This window comes from Sus scrofa, chromosome 1 (assembly GCF_000003025.6).
Source record: "Sus scrofa isolate TJ Tabasco breed Duroc chromosome 1, Sscrofa11.1, whole genome shotgun sequence".
NCBI lineage: Eukaryota > Metazoa > Chordata > Mammalia > Artiodactyla > Suidae > Sus > Sus scrofa.
This window is the reverse complement of record NC_010443.5, coordinates 177,253,860-177,270,218: the sequence shown is the minus strand read 5'-3', so window position 1 is coordinate 177,270,218 and position 16,359 is coordinate 177,253,860. Positions and strand designations below refer to the sequence as shown.

At 35.0% G+C, this 16,359-nt stretch overlaps 1 protein-coding gene across 6 annotated transcripts in view; it reads left to right on the top strand.

Annotated features, from left to right (window-relative positions):
• Positions 1-16,359, top strand: part of MDGA2 (MAM domain containing glycosylphosphatidylinositol anchor 2) — an 824,968-nt gene that overhangs the window by 324,794 nt on the left and 483,815 nt on the right. For 5 of the 6 annotated variants that reach the window (XM_021074087.1, XM_021074085.1, XM_021074074.1 and 2 more), the window contains exon 2: positions 14,228-14,367. Coding sequence is in view for 2 of the 6 variants with exons in the window: in XM_021074074.1 (XP_020929733.1) it covers positions 14,228-14,367 (140 nt within the window). In the remaining 4 variants the exon portion in view is untranslated. Of the gene's footprint in view, positions 1-7,541; positions 10,434-14,227; positions 14,368-16,359 lie in introns of those variants that run through there. The other variant, XM_021074091.1, reaches the window with a different exon arrangement.

The following is a 16,359-nucleotide window of genomic DNA, read 5'->3' as shown; positions in this document are numbered from 1 at the left end:
GACTTTGCAGTTCTTTCAAATAAAGCTGAAAAGCTCTTCATTTTAGAGAAGGATGAGTACCTTCAGGTATACATTTCAGTTCAGAGAGTTTTAAAAATGATGTCATTAGTACCTGTAGGTTCAGGAGTACTGATCTTATGATAATTCATAAGAGTCAGGAAGATTTGGTCCAAATAACTTTGGAGGGTTCACTGACTACATGACATTATTAAGAGAAATCATTTCACAAGTTTGATTTGGAGGGGGGAAACTTAACCAATGTTTTTAAGGATTAAAAGCTGCCCCCTCTCTTAGCATAATAATCTCTCTGCCTCCTTTACTCTGCTTCCATGATGACTCAAAGCACATAAAGGATATGGTACCATAAAAGCAAGAGGAAACTCCCTGGTGTCTGTGTCTGCGCCAGCTTGTTTGTTGGTATTGATAGTCTGTGGCTTAGCTTCCAAGATTTCTGGAGTAGATTTTATTTTCCTAAAGTTTAGTGATTAGATAGAAACATGATTCAGCTTTTTTTTTTTTTTTTTTGCTTTTTTGCTTTTGCTTTTTAGGGCCACACCGATGGCATATGGAGGTTTCCAGGCTAGGGTTCTCATTGAAGCTACAGCTGCTGGCCTATGTCACAGCCACATCAACGCCAGATCCAAGCCGTGTCTGTGACCTACACCACAGCTCATGGCAACGCAGGTCCTTAACCCACTAAGTGAGGCCAGGGCTAGAACCCACAACCTCATGGTTCCTAGTCAGATTTGTTTCTGCTCTGCCGTGCTGGGAACTCTATGATTCAGCCTTTAGTTGGAGAAAATTGAGGATGTGGCATTGGAGCCAGTATAGAAAAAGGAACTTCACATTTTTACCTTCTTCTGGCAAACACAAATCCCCACAATATTTACCTTTAAGTTGCAGTGCTCAGTTCATGCAAATCCTTTGATAACAAACTATGAGATTGTTGAAATATTTGATAGGCTTTCAAATATTCCCTGCCTATAGGTCAGACGTTCCTCCTGGGAAATATGAGAAGAAACAGTGAAGGGCTTGCTGTGGGAACATCCCCATAGAGACGTGAATGTCTCTACCAGACTTAGTGGCCATGATTCCTCCAGCACACATGTCAGAGGTTGTCAAATGCTGTATTAAGACAGCATTCAGTGAAATTTGTATTTTTTTAAAATCTATAAAACATATGAGAGTTTTTGAAGTTTTAGCCTTAAATGTTTATAGGCTATGTTTTTAGATAAAAAAGAAAGGTATTTCTGATGAAATCCGAAATTGTCAATGTGAAAACCTTAATAAAATACAATTTAAAAATGTTATAGTGTTTCATTTAAGAAGGTTAGGATTCATATATGCCATTTTTGTGTAAGATAATTCAAATCACTATTTTGCCAGTTTTCTGTAAAACTAGTACCTTGATTTGAGAATGTTAAAAGATGACATTGCAAGATAATTCTTTTACACAAAAACATTATTTGCTTTTATCACTGTTTTAACGTTAAAATTTAAATTGCATTATTGCTTTTTTTGTTTAACATTAAAATTTCATGAACATTGTAACAAAGTAATTACATTGTTACTTAAGGTCATTTCCTTTTGATGACAAACTTTCTTCTACCTTCTTTAATAGTATATATTACATATAATAGATAACTTGTTTAAAAATTTAAACTCTTTTCTTTAAATTCTTGGCTAATAGAAACCTAAAAAAATCATATCAACTGCTGTTATTTAGGAAAAATTAATAGCTGCTTTCTAGAACCAGAGGCTTCAGGGTTTAATTTCTTACCTTACTTGGGGCTTTGCAGATTCTCTCAGGGCAGCTCAATTAATTTATAACAATGCTGCTCAATATGTGCTGAGGAAATAATACAAAATATTCAAAACCTTTCATATTCAGAGCTTTTCACCAAAGTCATATTGAGGTAGATATGATCTTCTTTTGATTAAATCCAGAATATGATCAATAGGATCTTTGTAATTTCACTTTATAGCTCATCAAATTAAAGATAAAAATGCATTTCCCTCCAGTGAACAGGAATACAGTGTTAACCAAGTATGAGAGATGAGCAGAAAGAGGTAGGGAAATAAATTCACATTGATGCTGAAATGGTAGTTAATACAAATTATCAGTGAAGTCAAACAGTTCACCTAAGCTAAAAGCCGATTAAAAATAATCTATAAACTGTTCATTTATCAAGATATTGTACTACGTGGGATTAGTTAAATGACAAGGCAGAGAGATTTTTAACTCTTTTTTTTTTTTGAGGAAATTATTGGAACAAACGTATAAATTGAACATTCTGCTTATCTGCATGTATAGAACAAAAGTGTAATTTCAGGGGTTTGTTTGTTTGTTTTTCTTTTTTAGGATCATACGTGTGGCCTATGGAAGTTCTCAGGCTGAGGGTCGAATCTGAGCAGCAGTTGCCAGCCACAGCAACAGTGGATCCGAGCCATGTCTGTGACCTGCACTACAGCTCATGGCAATGCCATATCCTTAACCCACTGAGAAAGGCCAGGGATTGAACCTGCATCCTTGTCAATAATAGTTGGGTTCATTACCACTGAGCCACAATGGGAACTCTCAAAAGATTCTTATAGTTACATAGATGTGAAAATGGTAAACTAAGACAGAAGGAGAGGTAAGAGAACACAATAATGACAAAAAATTAGCATTGGAGCAAGCAGTCTTCTATTTTCCTGCCTTATTCTTTCATAAATACAAATGATAAGACAGAAGCCAGACTGCTGTGGCCTGAGGATTGCAAGGCAGGTGCAGGTGTATGGCTTAGAGTGGGTACTGTTCTTTCTAATCACTAGGCTGCAAAGGAAAGACAAGAGGAGGCCAACTGATGGGAGGATAAGAGTTGTTTTGTGTCCATTTGCTAATATGGGAGAGATTAAGCATATTTATATGCTGTGGGGATTAACCTTGATTATTTTTTATAGAAGAGATTAGACCATTTTGAGAGATTTCTGCCTCTATAGTGACAGAAGTGAAAAGAATTAAACTTGTAAAGGAATAAAATAACAAACATAAATAAAAGGAAAGAAAATAAAGTGAGGTTTTAGGGAAAGTTAATTTTAAAAAGAATGGTGAAGGATAGTAGAAAATAGCATAGTATTGGTAAAAGTTATAATTTACATTTGAAATAAAACATTATAGGTTTTTAAATTTTTTAATACTTAATGAATTTTATTACATTTATAGCTATACAACAATCATCACAACGAAATTTTATAGCATGTCCATCCCAAACCCTCAGTGCATCCCCCTACCCCCCAACCTGTCTCATGTGGACCATAACTTTTTCAAAGTCTGTGAGTCAGTATCTGTTCTGCAAAGAAGTTCATTGTGTCCTTTTTTCAGATTCCACATGTCAGTGAAAGCATTTGATGTTGGTGTCTCATTGTCTGACTGACATCACTTGGCATGATAATTTCTAGGTCCATCCATGTTGCTACAAATGCCGATATTTTGTTCCTTTTAATGACTTAGTAATATTCCATTATGTATATGTACCACATCTTCTTGATCCACTCCTCTGTCGATAAATGTTGTTTCCATGTCTTGGCTATTGTAAATAGTGCTGCAATGAACATTGGAGTACATGTGCCTTTGGGAGTCATGCTTTTCTCTGGATAGATGCCCAGGAGTGGGAAGGCTGGAACAAATGGGAGTTCTATTTTTAGTTTTCTGAAGACTATCCATACTGTTTTCCACAGTGGCTGCACCAATTTACAATCCCACCAACAGTGTAATAGGGTTCCTTTTTCTCCATACCCCCTCCAGCACTTCTTGTTTGTAGACTTTTTGATGATGGGCCATTCTGGCTGGTGTAAGATGGTACCTCATAGTGGTTTTGATTTGCATTTCTCTAACGATGAGTGATATTGAACATCTTTTCATGTGTTTTTTGGCCATCTGTATGTCTTCTTTGGAGAATTGTCTGTTTAGATCTTCTACCCATTTTTTTAAATCATTTATTTATATATATATATTTTTCTACTGTACAGCATGGCGACCCAGTTGCATATACATGTATACATTCTTTTTTCTCACATTACGTGTTCCATCATAAGTGACTAGACAGAGTTCCTGGTGCTACACAACAGGATCCTATTGCTAATCCATCCCTAAGGCAACATTCTGCATCTATTTACCCCAAGCTCCCACTCCCTCCCACTTGCCCCCCCCTCCCCCTTGGCAACCACAAGTCTATTCTCTAAGTCCATGATTTTCTTTTCTATGGAAAGGTTCATTTGTGCCCTACATTAGATTCCAGATATAAATGCTATCATATGGCATTTGTCTTTCTCTTTCTGACATATTTCACTCAGGATGAGAGTCTTTAGTTCCATCCATGTTGCTGCAAATGACATTATTTTGTTCTTTTTATGGCCAAATAGTATTCCATTGTGTATATATACCACATTGTCCTAATCCAATCATCTGTCGATGGACATTTGGATTGTTTCCATGTCTTGGCTATTGTGGATAGTGCTGCAATGAACAGGCAGGTGCATGTGTCTTTTTTGAAGGAAAGTTTTGTCCAGATATATGCCCGAGTGGGATTGCTGGGTCATATGGTAGTTCTATGCATAGTTTTCTAAGATACTTCAATACTGTTCTCCATAGTGGTTATACCAGTTTACATTCTCAACAACAGTGCAGGAGAGTTCCCTTTTCTCCACACCCTCTCCAGCATTTGTTATTTGTGGACTTATTAATGATCGCCATTCTGACTGGTATGAGGTAGTATCTCGTGGTAGTTTTGATTTGCATTTCTCTAATAATCATGGATGTTGAGCATTTTTTCATGTGCTTCTTGGCCATCTGTACATCTTCTTTGGAGAAATGTCTAGTCAGGTGTTTTGCCCATTTTTCCATTGTGTGTTTTGCCCATTTTTCCATTTGTGTTGTTGAGTTGTATAAGTTGCTTGTATATTTTAGAGATTAAGCCCTTGTCAGTTGCATCATTTGAAACTATTTTCTCCCATTCTGTATGTTGTCTTGTTGTTTTCTTTTCGGTTTCCTTTGCTGTGCAAAAGCTTGTTTGTTTGATTAAGTCCCATTGGTTTATTTTTGCTTTTATTTCTGTTGTTTTGGGAAACTGACCTGAGAAACCATTTGTAAGGTAGATGTCAGAGAATGTTTTGCCTATGAGAACCAGGAGTTTGATGGTTTGTTGTCTTATATTTAAGTCTTTCAGCTATTTTGAGTTCTGCCCATTTTTTGATGGAGTTGTTTGTTTTTTTGGTATTGAGCTGTAGGAGGTGTTTATAAATTTTGGAGATTAATCTTTATCAGTTGATTCATTTGCAAATATTTTCTCCCATTCTGTGAAAAGATCAACAAAGTTGATAAACCCTTAGCCAGACTTATCAAGAAAAAAAAGAGGACTCAAATCAATAAAATTAGAAAAGAAAAAGAAGTAACAATGGATATCACAGAAATACAAAGCATCATAAGAGACTACTATATGCAGCTATACACCAATAAGATGGAAAAACCTAGAAGAAATGGAAAAATCCTTAGAAAAGTACAACCTCCCAAGACTAAACCAAGATGAAATAGAAAAGATGAATGGACCCATCAGAAGAATTGAAATTGAAACTGTGATTAAAAAACTTCCAACAAACAAAAGTCCAGGACCAGATGGCTTCACAGGTGAATTCTATCAGACATTTAGAGAAGAGCTAACACCTATCCTTATGAAACTATTCCAAAGAATCGCAGAGGAAGGGACACTCCCCAACTCATTCTCTGAGGCCACCATCACCCTGATACCAAAACCAGAGAAACATCCCACAAAACAAGAAAATTACAGGCCAATTTCACTGATGAACATAAATGCAAAAATCCTCAACAAAATACTAGCAAACCACATCCAACAATATGTTAAAAGGATTGTACATCATGATCAAGTGGGATTTATCCCAGGGATGCATGGATTCTTCCATATCCACAAATCCATCAGTGTGATACATCACATTAACAAACTGAAGAATAAAAACCATATGATCTTGTCAATATATGCAGAAAAACCCTTTGACAAAATCCAACACCCATTTATGATAAAAACCCTTCAGAAAGTGGGCACCTACCTCAACATAATAAAGGCTGTCTATGACAGGCCAGAGCTAACATCATTCTCAATGGTGAAAAGCTTAAAGAATTCCTGCTTTGATCTGAAATAAGACAAGGATGTCCACTCTGACCAATACTCCTCAACATAGTTTTAGAAGTCCTAACCACAGCAATCAGAGAAGTAAAAGAAATAAAAGGAATCCAAATTGGAAAGGAAGAGGTAAAACTATCACTATTTGCAGATGACATGACACTATATCTAGAGAATCCTAAAGACTACTAGAAAACTGTTAGAGCTCATCAGTGAATTTGACAAAGTCACAGGATACAAAATTAATACACAGGAGTTCCCATCATGGCTCAGTGGTTAACGATTCCTGGCCTTGAGGTTGCAGGTTTGATCCCTGGCCTTGATCAGTGGGTTAAGGATCTGGCATTGCCATGAGCTGTGGTGTAGGTCGCAGATGCAGCTTGGATCCTGTGTTGCTGTGGCTCTGGTGTATGTCGGCAGCTGTAGCTCCAATTAGACCTCTAGCATGGGAGCCTCCATATGCTGCAGGAGTGGCTCCAGAAAAGCCAAAAAGCCAAATAATAATAAAAATAATAATAATAATACACAAACATCCACTGCATTTCTATATGCTAAGAATGAAAGATCAGAAAGAGAAATTATGGAAGTAATCCCATTTACCATTGCATCCAAAAGAATAAAATACCTAGGGCTAAACCTACCTAAAGAGGCAAAAGACCTTTACTCTGAAAACTATGACACTGATGAAAGAAATCAAAGATGAAACAAATAGATGGAAAGACATACCATTCTCTTGCACTGGAAGAGTCAATATTATCAAAATGACTGTACTATCCAAATTCAATGCAATCCCTATCAAATTACCACGGACATTTTTCACAGAACTCGAACAAAATATTTTAACATTTGTTTGGAAGCACAAAAGACCCAGAATAGCCAAAGACATCCTGAGAAAAAAAAATAGAGCTGGAGGAATCAAGCTCCCTGACATCAGACTATACTATAAAGCAACAGTCATCAAAACCGTGTGGTACCAGCACAAAGGCAGAAATATAGATCAGTGGAACAGGATAGAAAGCCCAGAATGAAACCCACGCACCTACAGCCAACTAATCTGTGACAAAGGAGGCAAGAATATACAATGGAAAAAAGACAGCCTGTTCAATAATTGGTGCTGGGAAAACTGGTCAGCCACATGGAAAAGAATGAAATGAGCATACTCCCTAACACCATACACAAGAATAAACTCAAAATGGATTAAAGACCTAGACATAAGCCCAGATACTATAAAACTCTTAGAGGAAAACTTAGGCTAAACAATCTCTGATTTAAAGGACAGCAACATCTTCTTGATCCACCTCCTGGAGTAATGATAGTAAAAACAAAAATAAACTAATGGGACTTAATTAAACTTAAAAGTTTCTGCACAGCAAAGGAAACCCTAAACAACAAAAAGACAACCCAAAGGATGGGAGAAAATATAGTTTGTTTTTTATAATGTAAACAGTCTTTGCAATCCTGAGATAGTGATACAGTACTATTCAAATATTCAGTTTTATACTTATCATTCCTTTTTACATATGGGTAGACCTTAACTGAAGTTTTACTTTTTGCCTGAAGTTTGGTTTGAGCTACTAAGACTTTTCTCCTTCTCAGTCAAATCTCACCTCCATCATCATCTTTCACCCCAATTGCCCTATAGCCAAATCTCACTTGAAATTCACCACTGCCCTCCTAACTGTCATAAGCAAGGATCTTCTCTCTGTCCTCCTACTAATTGTAACTCTGTTCAAGGTGACCATTCTTGAACTTCATGTAACATTTAAGGAAACATATTTTCTTTGTTATCCCTCTACCTCTGGGTGTCTCTCTCTCTGTCTTTCTGCCTCTATTCATATTAACAGCTACATCAGTTCTACATCAAGAATTCAGATCTTTTTGGTTCTGTTATTATCCTCTTAATTTCTCACTCTACGGTTTGTTTTAGAAATTGTATCCACTTAATTGCCCTCAACCATAAACTACCATTTTTAAAAGCTCTCAATCTTTATATCCAGCAACAACTTTTCAATTTTTGGCCAGCTCAGCATCCGCATCTAAAACTAAAATTTTCACCCCCACTCCCAAATACTCATATTATTCCTCTTCCCTACCTGAGTGTCGATATTAAGATATATAATATAATGAGCTTTGGGAGAAATATATTAGGCAAAAGAGTTGTCAATAAGAAGAGGCATAATTATACACAACACCTGTAGACACAATACTTAATTTAAAAGTTGAATTTGGAGATCATTGTAAAAAAGGAAGGGAGAGGAAAGTTCATGTAGTATTTTAAACTAATGAGTCAGGTAGGAAAGAGAGAAAATAAGAATGGAATGCAAACACTTTGAAAGTACTGTTCACATGTGCTACATTGGAAGTGGTGAACAAAGTAGAAGAGACCAATTATTGGCAGTGTTAATTAGATAAACATAAGATGTCATAGGAAACTGAAAGGTTTTATGAAATCATGTAATCATTTAAAGCAATGGAAAAATAGAAGGGTATTTGATTATTGTTTGGTTTGCTTTACAAAACAAACTGATCACCACTATGAGAATGGTATAAGTAAGTGTTAATTCTGTTATCTCTGACTACATGAGAGCAGTGAGGTGTGAGTCATTCTCTATCTCTTTGTCACTGTGTTTGTGTCTCTGTCTCTCAACAGAATTGAGAATGTGTGAGGGATGATGGTGCAGAGGGGTTTACTGAAGTCTTCACTGGGGCTTCTAAGAGGGTTTCAATGAGACCCCTTCCCTCCACACTACCTTCCCCAGAAGTCATGTGACCTGAGCTGAGAACAGAAAGTTATCTTGACCTAGTGTGGCATAATGGTGAGATTGTTCCGGCGACTTGAACTCCCAGAGAATAGTAAGACCAGGAATTTGAGGGATTTACCAAAGTATAGTGCTCTTGCTTGGGGTTCTTAGAGGAGAGAAAACTCCTGATACCATACTTACAACTGGCTAGTACAGCATTGTCCCTCAGGAATGAGGAAGAAGCTTCTCCTTCAAAAACACTTCATGTCTAAGTCCACACTCTAAAAAAGCCCTCTGTGACTTGGGCACAGAGCCCCTCATCTTAAGTCTCTCCCTACTGTAAAAACTGGAGTCCATAGTGATCGAGAAAATATTTTCTGTTAAAAAAATTACTTTTCATACTTTTCACTTATTTAACCAAAATATAAACTTTATTGTCATCTAACTCCTCTCCCTCACTGTCACATACAATTCATCTTCAAATCCTGTCTAACAAGACCTCTAAAGTAGGTCTCACCATCATTTCTATTCCCAGGGCTGTACAGTGTCTTTCTTATGTCTGGAGATTTCACGGCAGATTGAGAGAGTGTCCAGGTTAGGAGTAAATTATAAACCACATGGATCACATTTTTATGTACTTATTTCCTAAACAAAGCAGGCAGTCTCTTACAGACATACCTTTGAACACACTACTTCCTTTCTCTGGAATGTTCTTCCCCTTTTTTCCACCATAAACGTTTTTCCAAACCTAGGTTAAATTTGTCACTGGCTTCGTGAAACCTCTTGGAATTCCTCAGAGTTAATCATTTTGGGCTTTGTCCTTTTATAGCACTTTTTACTTTCTTCTGTTAGAGTACCTATTCTGTTCAACTGCAATTTTTTTTTTTTACTATTTTTGTATATTTTGTATATATTTTTATTTCATATATATGTTTGTATACACACACACATATAGGACAGACCAAATAGGCTGTAAACCTATAGATGACACAACTTACAGCATTAAGCTTCATATCCTCAGCACACAGCCTTATGCCTGATCTATAGCAGTTGCTAAGTAAATATATAAAAGTCTTTATTTGAGATAAAAGGCTAAAAAACATGCCTACTGTTGCCATTGGAGAATAATTTATGTTCTTTCTCCAACAGAATACAGAGAGAATTTGGTTTGACTTTCAAAAGTATGCTCTAACAAGATAAAAGAATGTTTCTCTTTTGCCCTTTTAGGCTGACCCCTTGAACCCAAAGGCAGTTTACTCAAATTAAGGGCGTTGATATGATTAGTGTTAGGAAAGATTTTTATGTAATGGGATTTGGTTTACTGCAAGAAAATTCGGATGGATATGAGTCTCATGCAGTATTTTAACATTTTAATTCATTGCTGACTCTACAGGGCAAAAAGGATCATAACCCTTAGTCCAGTTTCACAGTGATGAATGAGGTTTTTTCCGACAAGGCAGAGGATAGAACGTGTCTTGCTTCAGATGTAGGACTGCAAACTGCATTTATATTTAAAGTAAGCAAATTCAGTGTCATAATAGTTGATATTTTCAAAAATAGGAGGTTAGAGTCCTTATAGGGATATATGCTAACAGTTATAAATTAATTATTAAATATTTACTCTGTGCTCTGAATTACGTGATGTGGAACAGTTACCCAAAATGACATTCATCTTCATCATGAGGTGCTTCATCTCCAGTTAGAACATTAAGAAAAAGGAGAATCACTGGGCAATACACATATCTTAGAAAAAAGAGAAGAGGATCAGTGCTAAGTAATCCAGGAAGGTCTCAGCAACACTGGTGCAAAGATCAGTGAAGCAGTTTAGAAGCAGAAACATCATGAACAAAGATACTTGTATTCTCACTACTTTTTACCTTCCCACTGATGCTGGGCTAACATTGCAGAGAAGTGGGAATTTTGAGTTGTGTAGTCACTTACGAGGACCATTTACAGAGCACTAACATGCCACTGGTGTGATTTGGACTCTGAAATGTCATCGGGAGACATTATAGATTCTTAGGCAGAACCACAACATGATGAAAGTAGGAGTTACAATAAATTATTTTGGCAGTTGTAAGATTTTCTGGATGTGATGGGGCTGAAGGCAGGATGGTAAATTGGGACAGTGTTACATTGGTAGAGTTTGGAGCAATTATACACTTAAATTGTTGATCTAGTTACGATGCTTTACTTCATGAACAGTTTCTCAATCTTGTTTATTCCCTCAGTCTGGTTTAGGTCTAGTTTAGGAGGTATTTAGAAACCCTACTTTAACTATGTCAGATGTAGTTTTAATAGCATGAAGTAGTAAAAAAACAAACAAACAAACAAACAAACAAAAAAAACCACATAGGATCAGGGCCCCTGGTCTTATTTAGGCTATAGCTAGTTGTGGTCCTATAATCAGGTCACCTGATATCCTCAGGCTTTGCTGCCCTAATTTGGAAATAAGAAGTATTGACCTGGATGTTCTCTAAGACTTTGTGTGGAGCTTTCTGCAGAACAAAAGATTGAATGGAAGATTCCAAAATGTTCACCTTATCATTGAGCTTCTAACGTATTGATAGTGGAGTTCCTGTCATGTCACAATGGGTTAAGAATCCAACTGCAGCAGCTCTGGTCTCTGGGATCACCAGCCTGCTGGATTGAGTTAGAAAGATTCGGCATTGCTGCAATTGCCATAACTGTGGCTAGGCCACAAGTGTGGCTTGGATTCAATCCTGGAACTTCCATATGCCACAGGTGTAGCCACCAAAAAAGGGGGGGGGTATTGATCATATATTTTAATGAATACTAGAAAAAATACATCTTAAACACTTAAAATTTAGTAGAATATTCCACCCTCTTATAAGATTAGGTGGAAGGTTCATGATGACTACATATGTAGGCAATTACTTTTTCCAAGAACACATTAAAATATTGAAGAAAATAGCAGAAAATTAAACTTTGTAAAGGAGCACAGTATGCTTACTCTGTAATATAAATGTTTTCAGTAAAGCTATGTATTTGCATAATGATGCTTTGGAAAGCTACATCTTAAAATAAGAATACTATTGGTTGATTTGAAATTAAAACAAAAATAACAAATGTAAATTAGTATGGAAAAAATGTCATGTTCCTATATAATTAGAGGTCCTAACAAAGATGTGAGCTATCACTTGTTAGGCTAAAATTTGGTGTAGAAATATATTTCAAGGTAATTAATGTCTATTTTTTTATTTAACAAATTTATATATTTATATTTTGCTGGTGTTAATTGTCATCAGTTTGTTAGCCTCTGTAATATGTATGCAGTTGTGTGACAGATGTTTAAAAATAAGTATCTTTCTAGTATTGCCTATCTAAATTGAAGTTTAAATTTGATCACTGTAGGAAATGATTTGTAGGAAACCTGTCTGAAATACATCAGAACACCCAGATAAATATTGAAGATGACTTCTAATGTTAAAGCTAAACAAATTTTTACAGTGTATAGATGGAGTCCAAAGGCATAATAGAAAATTTTTGATAAATTTGTTTTATAGGCCAAACAAAACATTTGATTTGCTTAAACATCATTTTAATTTTTTAACCCACTGAAAATATGCATACTATGATGTTTAGTTATATGAAAAAAATAAAAAGAAAAGGACATTTTTCCATGGAGTATTTCCTTAGTAAACAAATACTTGTAAGACCCAGAAAGTTATTTCTAATAATTTGGTCTAAGTAGTATTGTCGTTGTCATCACCAGAGATGTTTGGTAAAAAGGCAGGTTCCCGGGCTTTTCTGCATACATGGTAGGTCTCTGTGTACACCTGTGACATTTACATTTTAAACAAGTCCCTGGGAAGTTTATTATTCATATTAAATGTAAGAACTACTTTTCTTAATATATTATTTATTCTTATCCTACTGAGGGCAATGTTTTTGTGTCATTTGGTACTGGTTATTGGAGAGTCACATCCTGAATTTGAAGTTTGAAGAACAAGACCCTGCTTGAGTATCCAGAAAAAAGAAAAAGTGGAAATAACTTGTCACTTTATCCATAAGTAGGCTTTTCTGTTTTTCAGTTTGAAACTAAAACAATAACAAAATATGCCCTTTTCACTTAAACTCCAAAGTATTATAAACATTTTGGTTATGTAAAACAAAGTATTAGATATTGGGAACTAATTTTTCTTCTTTCATAGCACAGATTTTCCCCAAATAAATTTTCCTATAAATTGCACTATTAGTAACTTTATCTCCTTCATAAAAATCACCAACTTTACCTTCAAATTTTATAGGATTTGTGATCTTTTAAATGATAAATAAAAATGCTAAATATGCCTATAGTAATGTTTAAGCATATACAGCCTCTGTTAATAATACTTCTGTTCAGGCTGAGATTGCTACCAGGAATTTCTTTATCTTACTGTTCTTTACAGGTAGATAGAGCTTTTTCCTCTTGCATTTAATTAAAATAACCCCTTTTCCTCTACTCCAAATGTATTACAAACAAAAATGTTGAATTAAAAAATGAGGATGATCTCCAGCTTGAAGCTAGTCACAGTAATCTCCTTGATGACAAAAAGCAGGTTTTATTATCTAAGTATTTCTCATGACCCAAAGTTTTTTTGCATATAGCGGGTTTCCAATGATACGTAAGTGAATGAGAGCTAGTCAAGTTTTTTAGGCCCATGTGTATTGAAGTATGAGAAAATTATATTTAGGAATTTGGACAGTTTCATGAGAACTAAATCTGTCTTGAATCAGAATTTTATACTTGGGCATCAGAGATCTATGGCCTTCATCAGTGGCTTAATTCAGTGATTATCTTTTGCTCATATGAATACAAAGTCTATAAATATTGAAAACTAAGTTAGTATTCAATTCTTGGTAACCAAATCTTCCTATTTAGCTCCCTCCTTGCACCACAGGGTTTATAGAATTATAGAAAAATAACAATATCTTTAATTCAAACTCCTTTCTCCACTCCAATGTTCTTTGTTTGCAACCTAGTTTTGGGACAATATCCTTTACTATATTAAATTTTAGATTTTTAGAGAACTCACATTTTAACAATCGAATTTTAGCATTGATCTTATAGTGATTGTGGTTTCCTGGCCCATCAATCCCCTCTCCTCCCCCGGCTCCCGCCATTCCTATTTGCCATTTTCAGAATGTGTAGATTACAGATAAATTTGATGCTCAAAGTGTTAAGATTGATGGATCTGACAATGTCAAAGTTTAAAAAGAATTGCACTTAACAATCACGATGATTCATGGGAAGACAGTTTACTTATCCTTTCATGTATCTTGTCTCTCTTCTTCCTGACTCTACAGCTCCCCCCACGGTTCGTATTGTGCACTCAGGCTTGGCCTGTAACATTGAGGAAGAGCGCTACTCGGAAAGGGTCTACACTATACGGGAAGGAGAAACCTTGGAACTGACCTGCCTGGTCACAGGACATCCACGTCCACAGGTGAGTCCTGAGCCGTGATGTGTTAAACTGTTTTGGACTTTCCTTGGTGGTCAAAAAGTATTTATTTTAGAAAATTTAGCTAAAAATGTGTGTGCGTGTGTGTCATTCAAGTATTTGTGTGTGCAGTGCAGGATAAGGGTCATGAATGCTGAATATTCAAGTATTCATGTGGATAAGAGAAAAAAAGAAATTTTTGTTTTGGTATTGTGAGAAATTTAAAAGACACTTCTAAGGAAGCTGTTAAAAGAAGACAACTACAAAAATATCTCAGTAAGATAACAATTCATATGGCAATGAGTTTATTTTAGAATGTGGAACATGATTTCACGATGACATAATTGCTGTAGAGGAAGCATTTGTTCTAAGAATATGATGTAAGAAGTCACATGTGCTTGCCTTACTCCTATTTGTTATATTTGTAGAAAACCTTGGGAAACAAATGTTTGCAGGTGCTGTATGCATTCAAGTTCTCAGAGTCATCAGCTATAGCTTTTATAAGCTAATTTAATAGCAAAAACAGAAATTGAGACTTTCAAAGGGCGCTAAAATTATAAACAATGAGCAAAGAAAAAGCTTGTGGGAGTGAAAGAAAAAGCTTGTGGGAGTGAAAGAAAGGGATAGATGTAAGGTAATATAGTACCTATGATCTAAAATTTAATTTTGATACATAATATTCAGGATATGTTATTCATTAATTGCCATTTCTTATTGTCATATATTTAATCTGACTGGCTCAAAATATACATTGGTATTTAGTACAAACACTGTGATGGAAAAGAAGTCTCATTTGGTAGACAGAGTTGCATATTTTAAGTTACTTGTATTAGAGAAAAAAAAAAAAAAAAGCCAGTTAACACAACTATGTAGGGGCGACAAAAGAACCATGTAGAGTTTTTATGAACCCATCATTTTAACCTCATCTTTTGCTTCTGCCATCCTTAACTCTTTAGTTATCAAGGATGTTTTGACTCTACCCATTTTAATCTAAAGAACAGGTAAAAATAAGCGTCTCATGAGCATCACAGAATGAAGTCATAGATTGATAAGACCATGCATAAATTGCAGTGGTGAAATATGTTTTATAAAATGTGTGCTGTTGGTTAAATGAAAGATAATAAAAGTAATTTAGAAAAAAAATTCTAAAATATTGGAAAATGCTAAACCCACAATGGCTAAAATTTCACATCATGGTATTTGCTAAGGACTAAAAATGTATTAAAGAATAAAATTATCTTAATAAAATTGAGTAACACAAAATTTGACCCAATATAATTAGACTTGGTAGAAAAAAATGATTGCAAAACATCATATACAAGAACAGAAACAACTTGATATAGACAAAGGAGCTGATGTATAAAATATTTTCATTTTAAAATTTATTCAGAAAACAATGGTGCTCAATGAAAATTTTATAAAAATTAAAAAAGATAACATTAATTCAAGAATATTATACCAAAGAAAATTTAGTGTTGTTATAATTAGATTATAATTTTTGTATTTATATACATAGAAGAAAATTACAGAATCAATTAAAAAAAATGGGATCAAAATAGTCAGGTCCAAATAAACTCAATAGGAGACACAGGAGAAGACTCTTTGGTAATGCCATTATTTTCACATTGAATGTGCCAAATTCTGTACCTTCTGAACTTCAAGTTTTGCTTAGACATGAAACTTACCTTTATTTTTCAGTCACCCCAGCTGTTTTCCTCCCTCTATCTTCATCCTTAAGTTCCCTTAATATTATAAATTTATTTTATTCATGCATCTTCTCTTTCTAGCTTCAGCAATCTAGATGCAATTTTTGATTTCTGATCAAGCTAAAATAAGTTCTGAAAGATGGGAATAGATGATTGCTCTATTTATTTCTCCCAAGAAATTCCATATTTGGAAAAATTTTAATGTGTTCCAATCCTATGAAAAATGTATTATTTCAATAAAATTATTTCTTTATTTCTAGAAGTAATTCAGGTGTTTACAGGTGAATCAGTT